General features: G+C 40.2%; 1 protein-coding gene across 2 annotated transcripts in view; it reads right to left on the bottom strand.

Moving 5' to 3' along the window:
- fat4 (FAT atypical cadherin 4) overlaps positions 1-23,004 on the bottom strand; it is a 137,864-nt gene that overhangs the window by 8,011 nt on the left and 106,849 nt on the right. Inside the window, exons 7-15 of one of the 2 annotated variants that reach the window (XM_015045323.1) lie at positions 20,796-20,976; positions 17,310-17,560; positions 11,797-16,146; positions 9,206-9,310; positions 8,647-8,954; positions 4,530-4,615; positions 3,295-3,474; positions 2,729-2,853; positions 1,065-1,282 (exon numbers count right to left, since the gene is read on the bottom strand). In XM_015045323.1, the coding sequence (XP_014900809.1) occupies positions 1,065-1,282; positions 2,729-2,853; positions 3,295-3,474; positions 4,530-4,615; positions 8,647-8,954; positions 9,206-9,310; positions 11,797-16,146; positions 17,310-17,560; positions 20,796-20,976 (5,804 nt within the window). The remainder of the gene's footprint in view (positions 1-1,064; positions 1,283-2,728; positions 2,854-3,294; positions 3,475-4,529; positions 4,616-8,646; positions 8,955-9,205; positions 9,311-11,796; positions 16,147-17,309; positions 17,561-20,795; positions 20,977-23,004) is intronic. The other variant, XM_015045325.1, reaches the window with a different exon arrangement.

Raw genomic sequence — 23,004 nt, 5'->3', positions numbered from 1 at the left:
AGATCTGAATGCTCCAAACTACTAAACCTGCTGCCTTTGAAAAGGTGACAACAGTGATGATCACTTATTCAAGTGTATTTGATTTGAACAATGTAGTTTTTAGTCAATGCTATGGAAGCAGAAGGGCATGGTTTATTTTTGCTTTGGTTTATTAAGAAATGACAGCGTGGAATCTGTTGTGTAGTTACTTTGTAATTCACTCTGATAATAGTGCAACTTTAGTGGAACTTTAATTTTGTGCCTTGGAGGCCTTATACTTCCCCCACACCCTAGTGCCATATTTTTTTTTTCTCAAATTTAGTGAACAAAGTCACCATATTTATGCTCTTAGCAGAAAAATGCTGCACCCAGCAACTTTCACAGTTTTCTGTGTGACCACTGGGCACATTTTAAGTAAAAAGTATTTCCAGAAAGGTGTAACTGTGCAGCTTTTGCTGTACATCTGTCCCATAGATAAATAACCAATGGATGTCAGACCCAAGTATCAAAGGTGTTATGCTTTTTGTCATAGTTCTTGGCTGATGAACTGTCTTCACTGGCTGAATTGATGAGGATACATATGAGCTTTAGGGCTTGCTGTGCTTGGTTTGGCATAGCATCTCCAAGACTTTACCTTTCAGTACTTTCCCAGCTCAATAAACCCAGTATTTTTCTACAGTCTGTGATCGCTTTCCGTTTTATGCTGCATCCCACAAGCCCGGTCGTAACAGAAAAAATGACTGCCGGTTCAGGATTTAAAACTTTTAGCTCATCGTTGGAACACACAGGCTGCAACATCAATTTGAAGGAGCCAGAAGTGGGATTTTACTGGTAAAAATGTGCTTTTATCTCTGCCTTGTACTGCAAGGCTGTTGAGTGTGAGATCACTTTTTTGATGAGGTGCAGGGATGAACATACTGGTGAATCACGCAAACTTTTATCTGGAGGTATGCTCTGAGATTTCCACCATTCATTGCCTCAACTGGGTGAAAACCTGAACTTAGAGGTGTAACAACAGAGTTGAGAAGTACAAGAGGACATATAGGCTGATTAAAAACAGACCTTTGTGTTGCTTCTTTCCTTACCTTAACAGTGGTGTAGTTGCTGCTTTCCTGAATGTGCAACAGAGTGCCAGTCTTGCTCCGTGTCCTAAACTTCACTTCCAGGCTGCTCGGGCTGACCCGGTCGGACCCCATGCCCTGGAGCGACCGCCTGAGCAGGACGTCACGTTTGGGTCCCTGCTTCAGGGCGTAGTCGAGGCGGCCGGTGCCATCCAGAGACAGGGCAGTGTCTGCTGTCATGTCTGCAGGAAAAAGACATAAATTACTCAGAGTCCCTGCTGACGTTACAGACGTTGCATATGCCAAGTGAAAATTTCCTCTTTGCTCTCGGCGGGCTGTGAGTATCAAATTATTTTCCTAATTCCTCAGCCACAGCCACATATTTGTCCCCATACTCTCACCAGCCATTACAAATATCCTTCTATTATGCGAGGGAATCCCCAGAACAGCAGATTTGTCTTTGAGTAACACATTAAATCCTCACATACACACTCTCAGGAACCGGGGCTTACAGAAAGAACCGTACCAAAACGCCTGAAATGTGAATGGAATCCCCAAAAGCTAATGCAATACAAATGTGTTTACTAACTTTTTAAACTGTAAAGTGCATGATATGATTTCATGTTCGAAAGCATTCCAATACCTGTACTTCAGCCAAATATGAGTTCAACAAACACAACATAAGCCTTGAAGCGATTGTACGTTCAGTATGTGCAGCTGAAAATCTGTCAAATCAAACCTCAAAACTACATGTCTGTTTATGATGAGGATTGAAATGTACAGTGCAATCAGTTGTCATCCAAAATGTTTTCTTTTGACCTAATGACTTTTTTTTTGTCATTTAAAACAACAAAACTGTGGTCCAGTTCTCACTGTGATGTTTGGAGGAGACTGACGACAACCATAAGCACACAGCCAGGGCCACAATGGTTTGATAAGTCAGAATATGTCAGAATAGAACTAAAAAGGAAAATGTCTAAATGTGTGTCTTGTACATTTATATCAATCTTAGAGTATTTCTCCAATTTTTTGTTGCAAATGTTTGATTTTCTAGTCTTACTAAACTTCAAAGTGTTTTTTATTAACATTTCTGGCTTACAATGTCAGAGAATATCCTGGTTTTGAGGGTTTTCTCAAGTTGTTGATGAGGGCAGAGAAGGCTGGAAGTCTTTCTTCCCTAAATGGGGCTACAGCATAAAAAGTGCTTCATGTTTTACACTAATAAAACCTCCATGAGGCCAAAAAAGGCCTCAGTGAGTCGCTTCTCATTCTACGATGACCCGAGGAGGAACTGTTCTGGTTCTGATTAGTGGTATAATTTTTCTCCTAATCTGTCATTGCAGACTCTAGATCTCCTCTACAGCATTTTTTTTTGCACATGACTGCGCTTGGATTAGAAAAACATGGTTCTGTTTTTGCACGCTGTAAAGTGAACCAGCAGATTTCCCACCAAATTGAACCTGATGGCAAACGCACAATAGTTTCCAGTTTTCTCAGTAATGCTACTATTTGTTTCCAGTAAGAATATGTAATTCACAGAACTGATGTGTACTGGTACTTCACCAATTTTGACTTTACGGATTTATGCAGGAAAACGCAGGCAGTTTTATTGGTGGGCATTTTCATGAGTCATGGAGGACCGATCATATAGAATTGAGAAAATTACAATTCAAAGGACAGATACTTACACTTTTCGCAGAATTTTCCCGTAAAACCATCCACACACTGACACTGCTGCCAAGACCAGTGGTCCAAACAGGTGCCCCCATGTCTGCAGGGGCTGGTGGTGCAGGCTCCTTCCAGTCTTGGGCATCTATAGACACAGCCATACAAAATCCCCACAATCAGACGGGCACTTTGACAACTCAGCCTCACAGTAAGAAGCCTGGGGGTCTGCTGGAAAAGAAACTCCAAAAACAGGAGCAGATGAGCTTTGATTTGTCTCCCGAAGCGGCCGTACAAAAACCATTAAAGAACCCCAGAGGATTAGCATATTAAAAGATCTGCTTTTGCCTCACCATTCACTGCTGAGATAGAAGAGAAAATATTCAGCAACTGCCTTTCCTTCGTCAAAGGTCTGCCATTTGTGGTTTAAAAAAAACATCTTTTTAAAAACTCTCGGGAGGATTTGAAAGTGTGAACAGATGTCCCACAGCAGGAGCCGAGTAGGTTAGAGAAGATGGTTGGATGAGAAAAGAGGGGAAGGATGGAGACAGTGAAGGCATGTGGGGGTCGGAGGGTTTGTGCTGCGGACCTGTCAAGGATGCCACGCGATGCCAGGGCCTGACTGGGCTCCAGAGGGCGGCCATTGACGGCGAGCTCCATGATGCAGCCGACAAAGTCGTGGGTGGCGATCTGACCACGGCGATGAAGGACGGGTTCTATCGACCTGACGCCGCCGACCGAGAGCCGGTTGGGCTGCACGTCCAAAATCCTGCAAATACAGGCACACAAACATGCTCACACTCAGATGCATTCAAGTGAAGGTTTTCACATGCACACACACTTTCATAAAAAGATGCTTTGAGTCGGCGAGTTTCAAATAATATGTTAATAACTCCTCTTTTATGCTCACTTCCACACAAACACAAAAAAGATGCAGTCTCAAAAAAGTGGCTCAGAAATCACAGAAAAGTCAAAAACCTTTCATCTCGCAGAAATTTCATATTTCCAGAGAGTTTTTTGTGACAGAGCTCATGAGTGCAAATTGACAGTAACAACGTATCTCACACTTGGAATCTTCTGGAAACGGGCAGATATGCACTTTCAAAAATTAATTCTCCAAACACCAATTTAAACCCAACAATCAACAACTGAAACATTAAATTTTTCCAGGTGCTGTCACTACACATACAAAAAAAAAAAAAAAATTGGTTGGTGTTTAATTTATTACAGTACTAAAGCAATTTTAACCAGGTGGGATTTTAGTTTAGGTTTAAAGGAACGCAGTGTTTTGGCTGTTTTTCAGTTTTCCAAAAGTTTGTTCCAGACTTGTGGTGCATAAAAGCTGAATGCTGCTTCTCCATGTTTGGTTCTGTTTCTGGAGATGCAGAGCAGACCAGAACCAGACCACAATTTAAGACCCCACTAAGGAAATATAATAAGAAGGAAGATCAATCTACTTGTATTTAGTTCTGCATTAATTGATATATCAGGTTTTCTGTTTTGTAAGGTGTTGCCATAGTGTTGTCTCTGTTTAACTGTGGAACACCACAAATTTGTTTTAAGTCATAAAATGGTTCTACAAATAAAAAGCCAGGCAAGCCACTGCTAAAGACAACAAATAAAATCTTAAGATTGTTTGACTGTTGTAGCACAGAAAAGAACCAACAATCACCACAACAGCTTTAAAAAACACAACATATTTTTGCCACAGTACATAAATGATGAGCAACATTTTCTTATTTACATTTGATCAGTTAAAGAATCAGCTGCTGTATGCATATGTGTGTGTGTGTGTGTGTGCATGTGTGTGTGTGATTCTCATACCAGTCAGTGTGTACAGCCACGTTGCTAACGGCACAATACCCTGGTTCCTGATCCTCACCGCACAGATCCACAGTAAGCGATGCTGCCTGTAGGATGACAAGAAATAAAAAGAAGCTAAAACATTGAAAGAATTATGACCAGGGATGAACCTAAATATTCCAACCAAAGTATTCCTGACACACACTTTTATCTCTCCCAGCTTCACTAAGTGTTGCCTGGGAGAGCCAATCCACCCAATAAAAGTCTTGTAAAAGTATTTATTCCTCTGTTTCTCACATTTTGTCTCCAAAAACACAAGCTTCAGCATGATTTTTATGGTTTTTCTGTAAAAAGGGGAAAAAATAGCCAAACTTGTAAAGGTTTTCTTATTAAAAAAAATACAGCATAAATTTGTAATCATCCTCCCTGTATCAAAGCTTTGTTGAGACAATATTTTTCCTGTAATTACAGTTTTAAGAGCTAAGGGTTTCTGTCAGTTTTAAAATTGTTGTCCATTATTTATTATAAAACAGCTCAAGCTCAGTCAGACCAGGCATAAAGCATCTGTGAACATCAGTTTTAAGTCCTGCAAACGATCCTGAACTGGATTTAGCTTTTCACTTCAACATGAAGATACTTTTTGTATTAACCTCCTTTCAATGTATGATCTTTAGATACAAATACAGGCTTTTGTGTAGAAAAAAATGGGACCATGACAAACAATTTAAAATATATCCCTCTTTTGATGTGTATTTATCCAAACAATTCAGCTGAAAACGAGCAAATCTGTTCAGGGGAAGATGTATAAACGCAATAAATTGGTGGGAAATACAATAAAACACACTTGTACAGAATAGTTCAATAACATGCAACTTTGGTTTGTATGTTCTCAAACAGCTAGATTTCTTCCTCCAGTTCAACAGCATGCATGTTAAGATTAATTGGAGTTTTTAAATTGGCCGTAGAAGTTAGCCTGAGCATGCCTGGTCGTCCGTCTTTTATTTTTTTGTCCACTGATGGACAAATTGGCTGTTCAGGGAGTAGCTCTCCTCTCACCCAGAGGCATCTGGGACGGGGGTCCAGGACCCCCTGCTAACCTCCACAGGATTGATAAGGTGCCGCTAACAGGATAGATGCAGAACATACTCCAATGTTAACTGATTAGATGTAACAGGTCCTCTGTGCCCAATTACCGTCCTTATTTTTACAGGCCAATCAAAATATTCAGTACAAGAATAAGCAGATTTATTCCACTCCTTATTGTGATTAACTTTTAAAAATGATTCACTGAACAAACAAAATTCGTGTTACTTAAACAGCTGTTAACATTTTTCGACAAAGTGATTATTTTACGTCTTGTAAAGAGTTAGGTGAGAAGATCCAACATTACTTCTGAGCTCTATGTTATAAAAATACACCATCTGATTGCAGACAGAAGCGGTTTATTTTAGTTTGGTAGGCAGATGAGAAGCAGAACTGCTGTAGGGAGAAAAATCTAAGAGCAATATCCACTCTTCTTAAAAAACATGTAAATGCTCCTTCAAATTTCCCTTAAAACAACCACAGATTAGGCATGAATTTGGCTTAACGTGAAATACATTAACAATAAATTCTGGCATATAGAACCACTTAAAGAGGATCCCTTACTTCCTTTCAAACCTGGTTTGACCTGATCTGAAAGATGGATGGCTGGATGATAAACAACCCATCAGAGGTTGTCTAACAGCAGATTGTTGGAGCAAAGGTGATATCAAACATTTTCCACAAACCTAATCCATTTGGTTTACTCTGATGTGTTATTATCTCTCATTGGAATATTAGTGTACAACATCACACAACCCCTATTCACCTGTGGATGTGGAGGTGATTGAAACACCCAGATTCATTAATTTGGAGGGATTCTCAATAGTCACAATAAAATCCAAGGACAAAATTATTCCATAACGTTTACATGTCTTTGTTTCCGACTGTTTATTTCAATAGATTAACTTCAGGTTTTATTAACTAAGTATTTATTCTACTGCTCTGAATGTTTTTACTTCTGCATGTTCAGGACTGAGTATGACCTCAGTCCCTCACAATGCACATAGACCGACAAAAACATTTTATTATTCAATTCATATATGTGATAAGAGTGGCACAGAAATGCCAAACATTTTTCTGTTTCCCTACAGTTTCCTGTTTTCCTGTCAATGCCAGTAAAGCATTTGCCCAGATGTGTGCTGTTGTTTCTGCGTTCTGATGTAGGGAACGAGCCCAGGAGGAAGAAACGAAATGTGCCGGTGAGGAAACTGTCCGGAAAAGTGTGTGAATGTGTTGAAAAACCGGAGCAATCACGCTCCACCTCTCCTGGAGTTTAAGTAAACACGGACCGCACCGGCCCGGATCTCTGACACAAATCATCCCCGCAGGGCAAACATACACACACACACACACAAAGTCTCTGTTCAATCAAACACACACATGGATGCAGTGAAAGTTTGCAGAGAGGTAAAAGAACATTCATGGACTCTTTTTCTTCAAAATAATAAAAAAATAAAGAACATTTGAAATTAGGAGCAAATGCGAGATAACAATATGAAGCCTGCTTTTTGTGCTCTGCTGACACTGATTTAAAACTGCTGACAAAGTTTTATTATTTTCCTCTGCCAAATTTAACAAAGCAACCACAGTTTTGCACTGCCTTTGCTGTTCTACATCTGCTTTGCCCCTGTTATTAGGACAAATAATTCACTTAATCAAAAGCTTCTTGTTCATGCTTTTTGACAGTTTCCAAAACCAAACTGTCACACTTCATTTTCAATCTGCCTTAAAACATTTTACGTTTTCTTGAATTGAAAACAAACTGTTCTTGTTTATATCAACTTGTTTCTGTTCTCTCTACTGTCAAGTAATCAGTCAGTGTTTTCACATTTGTAATTTCATCCATACTTTGCTTGTTATCTTTCTACTTTTTCTAAAGGCTTTCACTAGATAGTTAAACTAGGATTCATTATAAAGACACTTTGGGTTTTTAGAATAATGACTTAGATTATAATTAACACAAATCTGATCATTTTGAGGAAACATCTAGCTAAGACTTAACATTTTTTCTATCTACAGCAAAGAAGTTGTGATGCATTAATGGACAGCCAGAAATGTTAATATTTTTTAAAAGTTGAGAACCACATTCTAAAATTATTGTAAGAAATTTTTCCATGGTGGATGAATCACCCAGCTTCACCTTGACTTTAAGTTATTGTCAATGCAAGAAATAAAATTGCATAATTTAAAATGAAATTTAAATATATCTATATGATTTGAGGATAATTTGAAAACAGTTCTGCATGCAGACGTGATGCGTATAGTCTTGATTTCAACACCGTATATGACCTCTGAGCTCTGTCTGATCACTCTGAAACTTCAAAGGGAAGTCTGTGGTTTCTGCCTGTTTTTGACATCATAACTCAGCAACAGGAACTGGAAACTGACCTGACGCCCGACCACAGAAATGACCCGCATCAGCTTCTGCAAACATCGCCATCAGCATCACTTTACAGTGCCTGAGGGACCGGCGTTACAGTCCTGACATTTCTCACTCACTCTTCAACAGCACATACACCTCAATTTTCACAGACTCAGTCCTCAATATGGGCTGTATTCCTTTCCAGGCCATCACTCTCCAACATTTCAAAACTGACAATTTAACGATTTTACCGGCTTCCTATGAAACCCCACTGCACCGCTGGAAACGACAGATCTAAAGTCCAGCAGCAGCGCAACATTAGGAGAAACCTGACAGAACCCACTTTGACTTTTTTCCCCTCTTCTTGCCACTGTGCTGTTGGCATTGAGGTGACACTCATTCAGAGCCCAGGAGACACATTTTCATATTTCAGGGCAATTCTGAATCCTGGTACCATAAATCTCAGCAACCAGTAATATGTAATTATACGCTATAAAAACTATAAGGCAAACTATCAATGGTTTGGGGTTTTAATTATCATCTGAAGAGACTAAAGCCAAATATGAGTGTAGATTTAAGCCGTAAAAGCTCAGGACATTAACATTGTTGAATACGGTTCTTTCAGTTTCATCACTCTCGTGGCGACTTGAAGCTAATAGTGATCATAAACCTGTAGTAAGAAATGCCTCTTACCATCCCAGCTCTCCTGGCGATGACTGTGTGGAACTGGCCGTCTGAAACTTTAATCATGGTCATCAGTTTGTAGGTCCCGCTGCCCAGGTTGAAGGAAAAGCGCAATCTGCCCTCAAAGATCTCCAACGCCAGAAACTCGGCCTTGTCACCCGTCTGATTGTCGTGGTTGTACATCAGCAGCGCGTTGCTCATCAGAGTGGCAAACTTGATGTAGATGTAGTTATTGTTGGGATCCAGAGAGGGAAACTCCATGTAGGAGAGCTCCTCAAAACCATAGCTGTTCAGTTCACAGTGTTTGCCAAAAACACCTGAGGAAAACACACACAACACATGACAGATGAATTCAAAACCTACAGAAATTTATAGAACTAAATTTTATGCTGTCACTACATTAAGCAAATCATCATCTTTTAAGATGTTTTGGGATTTAATGAAAACAAAAACTACAGAGCATGAAAAATGAAGATGGTGGCAAAATTTGCTTAGGAAACTAGAGTTTTAGAACAACATTTATCTTGTTTTCTTTTGTTTTTCCTGTAGCTTTCCTTTCATTACTTACCAAACGGACAGTGACAGTAATATCCATCCAACCGATTCTGACAGGAGCCGCCATTAAAACAAGGGTTACACTCACAGTGATTGATGATGGAGTCACACGTTTTGCCTGAGTTCACAGAACAACACAAATTAAAATGGATGGGGTGGTGAACGACACAGTAAAAATGCAGAAGACTGAGTTATGGAGGCCTTTCATGACACCAAAAATGTTTCTGGCACAGCTTCACCGACTTCCACGATGCATGGAGGTCAAAGATCTGATGAAGTGAAAACTCCAGTAAGACTTGAAGTGACTTGAGCAATGTGGCCTTCAATGACCCTGACGAAGGCCACAAGCTGAAATGCGCAGGTCTAATAATAAAGTTTTTTCTAAGCACTTCAAGTGTTGCTGTGATCTTCATCTTATCATGCCATTCATGACATCACAGCTGAGAACTGCTCTGCAAAACAAATATGTTTTACCATTTAGTTAACCTTATGTTGCTGTCTACTGTAATGGGAAAGTAAAGGAAAGTATGTCCACCTTAATTTCTAGGAAAATTACAAGGGCAATAACCATATAATTAGAAAACAAAGTTGAAGACAAAATGGAAATGCTCTTCCTTACAGAAAAAGTGACGTGTCATTGCTGATGTCTTTCTGTCTTGGCATTGTGATAACATATCTGTGTGCTGCATATCAGTAAATGTACAACTCTAATACTAGTTTTTAGAAGTGTTCACTGATAAATGAAGCTGACTTGATTAGCAACATATCACTGTTACTTTTGCCTTTAGCAGCAAAGGTGTACTTAGTTTTACATACACTGCGTTCCCATTTTGGCTTCATCGTTGTTTGAAAACGATAATGGGGAATGTGTTGTGTGTTTTGAACAACACGAGTTAAGGTTTAGAGATCAGCACATTTTAAAATGCTCTGCTTAATAAAACCCTTGTTCTAATGTTTCTATGGCTGAATTTCACCTCTTTGGTGGAATTTCAATTGTTTATGAAATTGTTAATGTAATTTCATAAACAACAAACTTCATTAGGGAAAGCCAAATGATCTCATTGAGTTGAGAACAATCAGGCTTAACAACCTACTGCAGGCTGTTTTTTTGTCTATTTATTGCAGTGCAGGCAGACAAACAGCTGAAATGTACATGGATGGCTGCCACAGATGCAAGCAAAGGTTTAACATCTTGATAAGGAATGTGACAGTGATAATAAAAACAACAGACAGAAATGATGCATGGCACATGGTACAAAAGAAACAAACTGACTGTGAACTCTGGGAGTAAATTTAATGCTGTAAATCCTGAGACATGTTGCTTAATGGAGATGGATTTAGCTGCCAAAATCCAGTTGTGGAGAACAGGAAGTTGAGAGTTCAAAGGGAGGGCACCAAAACTACTGTAGGTCACTAGGTGCATTTCTGCATGAGAGTAGTTCATCTTGATAAAACTTCTAGATTTGTGACCATTTTTTATCGTCGTAATAAAAAGGGACAGTAATGACTTCACTTCGGGCGGAGTGCCCTGTGCAGCATGCTTTCAAAATGTCTTTCAGATGCTGCAGCCAGAGGTTAAACATCACACAGGATCCAAATGGCTGTTCAAACTATTTCCACTTAAAATCCACTCCCCTTTAATTCAGGCCAATAATGCACTGTGTTCATTACATTTCCAAATTAAGAGGTCTGATTGGATCTTTTATAAAGCTGCTCATTTGTCAAATAACTCAAAATGAAGCCAAATAAAAAATCCATGATGAGGAAATCTCTCTTTGTGTAATACGGTCAGAGAAGAAATCCTTGTGTCTGTGTGTGGTCAGAACTGCCAGTGCATGAAGGCACAAATGGAAATGAAACACCAGCGAACTGTATGTGTGGTGAAGACTGGATCTCTGACAAAGGTCAGCTTTGTATCATCCTTTTTTATTAAAGCAAACACTGCAGGCTGATATGAATCACAGCTGATACTCCCTAACTAGAAACCAAAAACCAAAAGAAGTGGCTACGATATCTACTGGAAACAATAAGAAGCAAATACTTTGAATGTGGGTGACCATACTCAAAGACATACAGTGCTTTTCAAAAGTATCCATACCCTTGTATGTTTGTCGCACTGCCATCGCCACAAACTCCAGTACATTTTACTTATTTTTTATATCACAGACCACAATAAAGTGTGTATTACTTTAAAGGGCAAAGGACACTATAACTATTCACTTTGTGTTGTTTTTCAGTAATTCATGGTTACATTTTATTTTATCTTGTATAACTAAGAAATTATTCATTTTGACAGCTATGGTTCCTCCATAGCATTACTGATCTAGTAATGTATTAAGAATTCATTAGTTGTCTTCACTGTGTTTGTTAATATTGACTTATGTATTTGAAATAAAGATCAACATATGATTTAAAGCCTTACTTTAAATCATATATATATTTATTTTATTTCACCATTATGTTGTATTTTCTGTGGGATTAACACACAAAATTTGAATAACATATAAAGAGGTATATTGTTTTTGACATATAAATATGAAAACATTCAAGGGGTATGAATACTTTTGGAAAAGACATAAAAAGTGACCTTTGTGTGATTAATACCTGCAAACCCAGACTTGCAGAGGCAGTTAAAGCCACCGGGGAAGTTCTGGCACAGCGCCCCATTCTTGCAGGGATTGGAAAGGCATTCGTTGACATCCCTCTCACAGGCCATACCGGTGAATCCCTCAGGACAGGTGCAGGAAAACCCCCCAACCAGATTGTGGCAGGTGCCACCATTGTGGCAAGGTGATGGCTGGCACTCATCGATGTCCGTCTCACACAGGGCTCCTGCGTATCCCGGCCTGCAGCTGCAGGCATACGGCTGCAGGGGGTGGTTGGAAACGAGGATCACAGGGACACTTTCTTCTGTCTTCATATCAGGCCCGACACTGAGACGCCGCTTGCAGCTGCCTCCGTTCTGGCATGGATTGTGCGTGCATGGATCATGGTCTACTGCATCTATTTGCACCCCACTCTGTCTGTATAAAATGTCTTTGATACTCTGGAAGAATGTGGCCACGCCGCTGGGGTTCACATATTGTCCGTGGCCCCGTTTCACAGCTGCCATCAGGAAAGTCTGATTGTTGAGCTCAAATGCTCCATAAAGCAGCACCCCTGTGCCTAGTCCTGCTAGCTGAGAGTTGGCAATGCGTAAGAAGCTGAGGTAGTGATTGGTGAGAAAGCTTTTGACTCCATCAGAGTGCAGTCTGATGAGGATGCTATTGTCTACAGTGGCATTGTTGAAACCCATAAAGAAAACTTTGGCTGTGCTACTAACCGATCCATGGACGCCATCACTGCTGCGAATGGTTAGTTCAAATGTTCCGTCTGTTGAGCGGGCTTTAGAGTTGAGGTTACATGTTCCTGTGGGGATAGCAAACAGACCAGATGATGGAGGAATAAGGGAGCAGTGGAACCGATCATGGATGTCTGGATCTTGTGGTCTAACATCTCCCAAAGAACCTCCAGAAAATGTGTTTCCGAAGTAGTGGACATAGATTTCCATAGACCGTGACTCTGATGGGTTGTCATTCTGATCGTTTATCTTAACATGAACTGTTCCAGTGGAGGACATCTGAGGCACACCAGAGTCCTTGATCACCACATAGAGGTAGAAGTCACTAATCTGTTCTCTGTCAATCTCCCGGCTGGTGGTTAGGATGCCAGCTGAACTGAGGCTGAAATAGCTGTTGGCAGAGCCAGAGCTCAGAAGGCTGTAGAGGAAAGGGCCCTGGTTGGGAGGTAGATCCAGGTCTGAGGATGTCAAGGTCGTGACTGAAGAGCCAGCTCTCTCGTTCTCCATCACCTCTGCATAGGTGGTCATCAATGTTGGACCGTTGTCATTGATGTCTTCCAAATTCACAATGATGGTGGCACTTCCGGTGGCAGGAGGCGTGCCCGTGTCGACTGCAAGAACTGTCAGATTATAGACAGGAGTTGTTTCTCTGTCCAGCTGTGCAGCCACAGACACCTGACCTGTTTTTGGATTTATTGTAAACACATTTTTGTTAAGTTCAGGATCAATGGAGTAAGAAAACCTGCTCCAACTGGGGACAGAGTCTGAATCCTCAGCACTTACAAAGGTGACAAGCCCACCAGGGGACAGACCTTCACTGACCTGCACGTCGTACAGGTCTTGGGTAAAAACAGGGGGATCATTGGCATCAAGAATAGTGATATTAACAAACACTTCATCAATATCTGCCCCCTGGATGCTTCCTGCATTCTTCGCCAACACCTTCAGGGAAACCTTTTCTTCTTTCTCACGGTCCAGAATGCCTGAGACATAAATCTGGCCAGTCTTCTTGTTGATGCCAAAGCCTTTCTTTCTGCTTCTTCCAAATATGAGATAATAAACCACTCCATCCTCTCCTTGGTCCCGATCACTAGCGAACACTTCCCCGACAACTGTGCCTCTTGGAGCAGCTTCTGAGATCTCAAAGTAGTACTGTTTGGAAACAAAGCGAGGAACGTATTCGTTGGCTCCCTTCAGCTGGATGTTGATGTTGGCGAAGCTGCAGCGTTCCTCATCAGGAACATTGAAAGCCTTCACTGTTAAATGGTAAACCTGCTTTGCTTCATAGTCCAAGAAGCCCTGGGTAGTGATGGTACCTGTGTTTGGGTCGATAACAAACAGATCGCTGTCTGATGACTGAATCACATACGCCATGACAGCGTTTAATCCTGAATCCCGATCTGTGGCATTCATTTTGAGCACAGTGGTGCCACTGGGGACGTTCTCCTGCACAGATGGGAAGTACTCATCGGGATCAAAAACAGGAGGGTTGTCGTTTACATCAGTAACTTGTACTGTGACTGAGACATAACTTGATTTCGCAATCCAGCCACCATCAGTAGCTGAAACTCTTAGTTCATGTTGGTGCTCCTCTTCATAGTCTAGAGAATTAGCTAAGGATAACACACCGGTTTTACTGTTCAATGTAAACAAACCCTTATCATTGCCTGAGGTTATACTGTAAGTGATAAGGCCGTTCATTTCTTTGTCTTTGTCTCTGGCAGAAAGAGTTCTGATTGCTGTTCCCACAGCGAGGCTTTCAGGTACTGTGGCTGAAATTTGGCTTTGTGAGAACTCTGGTGTGTGATGGTTTTCTTCTGTCACTACAATTCTTGCTGTTGTTTGTGCAGACAAGGGAGGATTTCCTTTGTCCCTCGCAGTGATGTCAATGAGAAAAATCTTATTTATATCAGATGTGAGGGAAGCAGCAACTGTAATCCACCCACTTATTTTGTCTAGTTTGAATTTACTGGAGCTGTTCCCGCCTGTTATCAGGTACTCAACCTCAGAGTTAAGGCCAAAATCTTTCTTATCATGAGCTGTGATTTTTATTAGTCTGGTGCCAACTTTGACACTTTTAGTGACAGGAGTGAAGTAAGTGGTGGAATCAAACTCAGGAGGGTTATCATTACTGTCTACTATGTTTACAATCACTGTTGTTTCACTCATTAAAGGCTTCACTGCTCGGTCTGAGGCTGTCACAATGAAGCTGTGCCGGTTTATATTTACACTGGCAGCACCAGTCGAGTTCTGATATTTTAACTGCTGCTTGATGAACACCTCTCCAGAGCTGGCATTGATTCTGAAGTACTCTGACTGGGATCGGATGAAGTAGAAAATTTTGCCGTTGACTCCCTCGTCTGGATCTGAGGCCAAGACCTGTGTGACCAGAGAGCCCACCTCTGTGAGCTCCGGGTAGTCCAAGTAATAAGATGGACGGCTGAACCTGGGGGCGTTGTCGTTAATGTCTGTTATAAATATTGTTACGTCTGTGCTTACTGTCCACCCAGAGTCATGAGCAGACACTTTAATGATGTAGTGATCTGTGTCTTCTCTGTTAAGTGGCCTGCTGATAGTTATGTCCCCTGTGCTTGGATTAATACTGAATGGAAGGCTGCTATCTGTAACAGAGTAGCGGCTAACGGCGTTTGAACCAGCATCCTCATCTGTGGTTGTGACTCTGGTAACTGTGTAGCCAACGGGTGCATTTTCAGCCACTGATGCACTGAATATCTTGGAAAACTTGGGAGCGTTATCGTTCACATCCAGCACATTAATTAGTACCTTAACTGCTGTGTTTTTTGGTGGTGAACCTCGATCAGTGGCTTTCACTTTTAGAGCATAAAGCGCCACTTTCTCTCGGTCCAGTGGCCTAGTGGTTCGTATTTCACCAGTGGCTCGGTTGATGCTGAAACTGTTCTCCTTGTTGCCCTCGGTTATAGCGTACTCCAGCTGTCCGTTGTTGCCGCTGTCCAGGTCAACGGCGGTGACCATCAGGACGCGCTGCGGTGATAGGTTCTCCAGTATCTCAGCATGAAACGGGTCCTTATCAAACACTGGGTGGTTGTCATTCACATCCAGAACATTTATTTCTACTTTCTCATAGGAAGAGTAAGGGGGGAAACCCTGATCTCTGGCTTCAATCCATAGAACGTATTTGGAAATGTGCTCGTAATCCAGCGGATGCCTGATGGATAACTCGCCTGAGAGCTGATCTATGTGAAAGGCATAATCAAGGTTGCCACTTGCTATGTAGTACGACAGTGGTCCACCCCTCATAGAAGACCCTGTCACTGTTGTGACAATGTGGTTGGTAGGTTGATTCTCCAGAAAAGTAAACGCCCGCTCCTTTAGCTTGATGATGGGGAAGTTTCCTCCCGTAACAAATCGCACTGTCACCGTGGTCGTGTCCATTTTTGGGTTAGCTCCACCGTCCTTTACGCGAACTGTCAGCGTAACCTCTGAACTTCCAGACAGCCTCTCATTGGCAGTGATGGCGCCTCTTACTGGATCGATCTTGAACTTCTCTGCGTTCCGACCCATTAGGGAGTAGTGCAGCTGGGCATTAGAGCCGGAGTCCTCATCAGTGACGGTAACAGCAAAAACCAGGGACCCTGAAGACAAAAAAAGAAAAAAATTATATATTTAACCCTAACAAACAACTGAAACACCAAAAGAAGAGAATGAAAACTTAATTTCTTGTAAAAATGGGTACCAATGAATAAGAAATACAGCCACTTGATCACTTTTCAACAGAATTTTCATGTCTTACCCTCTCCAACAGTTTTTAATAAAAATAGATCATATATATATTTTTTTTCTTTTCTTTTATTTCACCATTATGTATTTTCTGTTGGATAGATATAATTAATTTAATAAAAAATACAATAAAATAAATTCTACATAGTTATTAGTTATTTAGCATATTTAGCAATAAGACTGAAGAAATAAAGTTCTTGGGACTTCACTGCTCAGTCTTACCTGGGATTAAAAATGTCATTCAAAGTTTAAACGAGTCATGAAAAGCTGGACTGTATCTTGCTGAAAAAGCATTTAAAACCTATTAGGTTTTTAACACAATACACTACTTGGTAATACATATTTGAATATTTCTGATCTCCCCACAGAATGTTTAGCTTGAAATATATTCCTAAATACTCTGAAACTTCTTAATTTAAAATGTTCAAATGTTCACAGGTTCTTCTCTACATGTGCAGTTTATACATAAAAATAGAGGGGATTTCTTTTAAAGCTTCTTGTGGGCAGAATGCGTAAAACTAAACTAAACTAATTCACTCCCATTGTGTTTCAGCATTTTGTTCCTTTAAACTTTCAATTATAGGGTCTCTCTAGTTTGTAGCTCATTTACAAAACACAATAAAAGCTTAAAAGTTTGCATGTATGGCTACCAGAAGCACCTGCCACTTAGAGTTCCTCTAACTTTCTGTGTTCTTGGATGCAGAACCCTGTGAACATGTTGCATAGCAAAAGATCTCTTACTCTCCAAGTGAAGGTCATCCATGACTACTGGGCAACTGGAACTACAGCCGTCTCCCTTGTTACTGTGTGTATACGATTTATGTAGTAAATATCTGTTTTTTGTTCTAATGTTCTGAGAAACTGAATTTCACATTTTCATTTTCAGCTACAGTCTTCTGACTTCAATTTCTGAAATTTACTATCTTTTCAGAGATACATTATTTAATAACCAACCAGATTTGAGGAGTAAACATATATAGCAGGTGAAGAATGTAACATTTTAGAGCCCCTAACTAACCTGTTGCAGTGGAGGCAGGGATGTGGGTCACGTAGGGGTGATGATGGAAGCGTGGAGGATTGTCATTGATGTCGGCCACCGTCACGGACACGGTGGCGGAGCTCGACAAGCCCTGGGGCTGCCCTCCATCTGTCGCAACAACTAGCAGCTGGTAATTGGCCCTCTCCTCTCGGTCCAGGAGGGAGCTGGTAATAATCTGCCCTGTTGCGGGGTTGATGGAGAACTGGCCATGCCCCCCACTTAGACTATAGCTGTAGGAAACAAAAATATCAGATATCAGCTGTGGTAGTGTCATGTTTATTAGCAAAACACCTATTTGCTTCTGGATGGTGGAGCTGCTTTGGGTTTTAATAAGGTACAAGAAATGCTTATTACACGTCAAATGTTCCAATTAAAAGAGGTTTTATGTGTAACAGGTTGACTGAATCAAGTTAAATACTATAAATAAGCATACAGTCACATCAGATACAGATACAGTTTTCTGATTTATTGTTCAAAGAGTCGCAGTAAGTTTGGTGTGTTTTTTTGGCAAGAGCTGCAAAATCCTTCTGTGAAAGATTTTGTCATTTCTCATTTGTCATATAAGAAATGACAAATTTCTCATATTTTTATGCCATACCTAAATCTTCCAGAATCTCAAAATTAATTTTAGTACAAACATAACCTGAGTAAATAGAAAATAGTTTTCATATAATGATTCCACATACTATGGGAAAAAGCTATCCAAACCAGGCCCTACGCTGTCTTGTTAAATCATGAACTAGCAGTTATTAATCACAGTTCACTGGTAATACCAAGGCCCAGTTACTGTCCTGTAGGAGTTAGTAAGTCTTTCAACATGAAGTAGCCTCAAAAAGTAGCATCTTATGCTTTCTTATGAAGAAATGTAAAAACAGAGAAGAAACCAAATCATGGATATCCATTAGTAGTAAGGGTTACAAAGCCTACTAAGGCATTGGTACTCCAGCAAACCACAGTGGAAACATTGATGAATCATGGCAGAAGTCGCCAGGCAACTAAAATTATTCAAATAGCACATTAACAATTCACCTAGAAGGTCATGGGAGAAACTAGAACAACATTTTAAACCACAACAAACCTCATTTGTCTTAGGTGAGAGTTAATGGAAAATAGCATCCATGGGAAAATTTCCAAGTGCAAACCACATTTGTCAACCCCTCCGAACTATGATGATCCACAAGAGATTTTCAAAATAGAGACAAAAGAGGAACTCATTGGAATGTATACATTCAGATAAGTCTGATGAAAAACCACTGCAAAACAAAACAGCAAGTCCACCCCTGAGTGGCTAAAATAAAATAAAGGTTTGGAGTGGCCTAGTCAAAGACGGGACTTAAATCTCATTGAGACATATTGGTGTGAGTTTAATTTGGTCATTTTTATGCTTGAAAACCATCTCATTGCTCATTTGTAGTTATTGCACTTCATGACAGCTGCCTCAACCAGTTATTAGGTTTAGAAAGCAAATACATCCAGCTCAGTTTGGATATATAAAACCATTTTGAATTTATTCTGGTTAGCTCTATCTAATTTAAGAATTTGATTTCTCTGAAGTGGAAAATAAATATGTAAGGGAGCAAATATCTTTCTCTGTAACAAATTAATATTTTTGTATGGAGGAGTGAGACGTGGTTAAAAATGTACAAAAATCCCTTGAGAAATGCAGTACATACAATGCAACCAAAATATGACTCCATTAACGACATGAAGGGTGAAGCTCATCTGGACTGAGAACCAAGCAGGGGGGCACTCACTTCTGTTTTCAAATAAATATTGTGTTTCATCCTTTAGCTCATGAGTCTCCATCAGGATCCCAGCCTTAAATGTAAACTGACACATACATGTTCACACCAGAACATACTTTGAAAAGCGCTCCCCCTACAGGGCTAGCACTACAAATGGCAGAACAACGTGTGAACTTCATGCAAAGCTATTTAGATATTCTCACCAATATAAACTGTCCACAGATGCTTGTGGTTCAGTTCAAGTTTTATGTGTAGATGAGTTGTGAAAATGGAAACTAACAAGTGAAGGTAACCGGTTCTGGACTCTATAAAAGGCCTCGAACCCCTGATGGGCATCATCTCCTACTGTCATCTACAATTAACATCCTCATTACTGTGTTTTGGGAAACTGGAACAATCTGTGGTACCCCCAATGTGCACTCAGTGGGGTTGCTGAGGAAAGAGGAGGGGCTGGACCTGAGTCAGCGTCCGTCTTCAGAGAGATCAGACCAGAGGCCCTTAGAAGTCCCCCCCACATGGCAGAAACTATGAAGCTCGGATGAACACAGTTTTCATCCGAGCTTGTAAGTAACAGCCTAAACAAAAACTTTGTTTTTTTCACTAGAACTCTGCAAACTGAACCACTATCATGAACTGCAGTCACCCCGGAGTGTCATAAAAGCTAACAAAAAAAAGTTAAAACTGAGTCATGATCTGGACTAAGATGACATTATAAAAGAAGTTTGGAAACAACATAAATTCCAGAGGCAATCTGTTTGCAATAAAATCAAACTGAAAACTATTTCTTGTAATCTGTGGCCACGTAATACAGTTGTCTTTCAGAATGATTCTAACCTTACTGCAACAAGCACATCATTGTCAAATCTAAACAGTGCGTTGGGTGATCCATTGAATAACAGAAAGTAAGAAAAAGTTTTCCATTCATGGAAAAAACAAAATACATCTCAAGGTCTAGTCTTTGACTGGAGCATTTCAACACCTTGATTCTTAGCATGTTCTGTCATTCGGTTATTGACTCGATGTTGTTTTAAGAACTGCTACCCTTTAGACTAAACTTCCACTTGCAGAGATTATGTCACATTTGACTGTATATATTTTTATATGTAGAAAAGTTCACGGTCAACTCCTCTGTTTGAGAAACAAGCCCAAACCATGAGTCCATCCACCACTGTGCTTTACGAAACTTTAGGTTTTCTCAAAATATGGGGCAAAATAACAGTTGATCATCTTTACTTGGCTCTTATGTGTCCAAAGAACATTTTTCCATAAGTACAGTGGTTCATTCAGATAAAACTATGCAAACCAAAGATATGCAGGTGTACTTATTGTAGAGAGAAAAAAGCTTTCTTCCTAATCTTTTCCAAACAAGTCATGCTGTTTCTCAGAGCACTGAACTGACTGACCTCAAGTTGAATTTGATGACAATATATCATGCCTTCTTAAATATTTTCCACTTCTGAATAATCTTCAATAACTTCTACTACTTTGGACATGACCTCAATACCAATAAATATCTTTTTTAAAGTCATTGCTGATGTCGTTCCAGCCCTGCATTGTGTGAGCACACACCTGTATGGTGTAGACAAGAAAATGGCCACAACTCCTGTGTTTACAGAGCTGGTAACATTTGCAGATGATCAGTTAATCAGGTGTGTACTTACTTTTCCCCATAGCTGGGCTGTATAGTCACAATATTAGTGCATTTTGTTTATTAGTCTACCTTATAACGCCGTTGTTGCCCACGTCTGCATCAGAGCTGTTGACCAGAAGCACGTCCGTTCCTGTCGGGGCGTCCTCCATGATGGTGGTGTGGAAGGTGGAGGTGGTAAAAACGGGGATGTTATCGTTGACGTCATCCACTAGAATGGTTACCGTTCCCGTCCCACTGAGGGATGGAGAGCCTGGAAAGGGAGGAAGTAAAAGTTAAAGTTATTTCATTACAATTTCTTTAAAGTATGCTTTGTGCCACCGCAGGCTGGAAATAGAAACATCTGAATGGCATTATGGCTCCAGTTTTCTGATGCAATCCAGTGATTTATTGTGTCGAAGTCATCATGTAGTGGAACATCAACACTGCGCCAATTGGTATCGTGAGAGTTTGTCCACACTTTTCCTGCTTCATTTAATTCAAGCCAGTGTTTAAAAAATGCTTTGCATTTCCTTTGGTTCTGTCACATCAACCCACTTCAGAGGAGAACACGTGAAATAACTCGATGTCTCTGAAACCCAATCCGTTAGTCGTCCTTCCTGGGGATTTGGACACCTATAGATTTAATCTCCACACTGAGGGATCTATTTTAAGGTGCACAGCAGTCTGGAAGTCAGTCAGTGGAATTTGAGAGAGGAGAAGTGCTATTTTCAGCAGAAATCCAAACATTTTTTTCCTCCCAGAACGGGTGATGAAACGGGCCAAGCTAGGCCCTGTGGGGTTGGATTTTAATCAATAGCAGATGAAAATGAACTGCGATGCAGGAAAAAAAAAAAAAAAAAAAACATTTCATACATCTGCCTTGCTTGAGCTGCCCTTTTATAATCCTTCCTCGAATGGCACACTAAACTGCCTAATCTATATTCCAAACATAAACACAAGTTCAGCCTCGTTACGGAGAGTCGCTCTGTGGGATTTGGGGACATCTCTGAAAGCCTGGAGGTATTTTCACTTCTTAATGATGCGCATATGGCTTGTAGAGTAAATACTGAGCACCTGAGGAGGGAGAACAGGCTGAGATCTGAAAGCCTTGAGAGGCATTTTCACCTCCTGTAAACATAAAGTTCATCCCTTCCAACTCTCCTCAGGAATCTGTGAATGCATCAATTATGAAGAGCCGAGATAAAACCATAAACAACCCGTGTGTACACAGCTGTGGAAAACATCAGCTGCTTGAAAAACTGTACTGTTGGGGGTCTGTATTAATAGGAGATGAAAAAAAAAGGAAACATTGAGACGGTGGCCACAGAAAGTCTCTTTTAAGTCTCTTTTTCTTGTGGTGGAAATTCCAAACAAAAAGAATCAGAGAAGAAGAGAGAGTACAGAGTGGGGGGTCAGAGTGAAAGTGAAGAAATTCTGCCTTTATTATTCAGTCTGCATAGATGAATAAGTATCAGAAAATAAGGGCAACATTCTTGTACTGGTTTGTAAAACTTTAGAAGACAGAACTCAGTCTCTTTATCAGAATTGTGTCACTAGAAGATCATAAAGGGAAAACATGCTTAAAAGTAGATATCATCTTTGTTTTGAGTTAAAAATCACATGAGAGTTATGAATTTAATGCTTTGATGCACAACTGTGTATAATTTTGCAATCTTTTCATTTTCTTTTGGATCCAAAACTATTTTGATCACTGTTTTTCCTTTGTAGTCAATGTTTGTTACATTTCACTGTTGAATGAAGACAACATGAACACAGATGAACTTGTTTTTGTTTGTGTTATGGTCCTTACAAAGAAAATCCAAATCAGCCGGTCAGACCTCAAAGAAAACAGGAAATCAGCATCAGCTGGTAAAAGCCAGATTGAAGCATCTGTTGTATTGGTCTGGTGAGTGTCAACATTGAAAAAAATAATTGAAAAAACACAGAAGACCAGTCAGTCAGTCAGTCAGTCAGTCAGTCAGTCAGTCAGTCAGTCAGTCAGTCAGTCAGTCAGTCAGTCAGTCAGTCAGTCAGTCTGCCTGCCTGTCTGTCACACCAAAAAAATAACTTTCTTAATAAACAAAAAAGTTTAAAATCAAAACATGATGTGGATACTTGGCACGATATTTTGGAATTGATAGATGGTCAATGAAGTGTAATCTGCTAATTATTGCCAATGCGCTTGAGAAAATGTAAAAAAAATAAATAACAGGGAAACTGATGCCATATCTTGAATCATTTTCAGGTCCATTAGTGGTGATTATATGTTGCATTTCAAGAGTAGAATTTTTTTCCCCCC

Source organism: Poecilia latipinna, unplaced genomic scaffold, assembly GCF_001443285.1.
Source record: "Poecilia latipinna isolate Pla-1442-1.1 unplaced genomic scaffold, P_latipinna-1.0 Scaffold720, whole genome shotgun sequence".
In the NCBI taxonomy this organism is placed as follows: Eukaryota; Metazoa; Chordata; class Actinopteri; order Cyprinodontiformes; family Poeciliidae; genus Poecilia; species Poecilia latipinna.
This window is presented reverse-complemented; position numbering and strand designations above follow the sequence as displayed.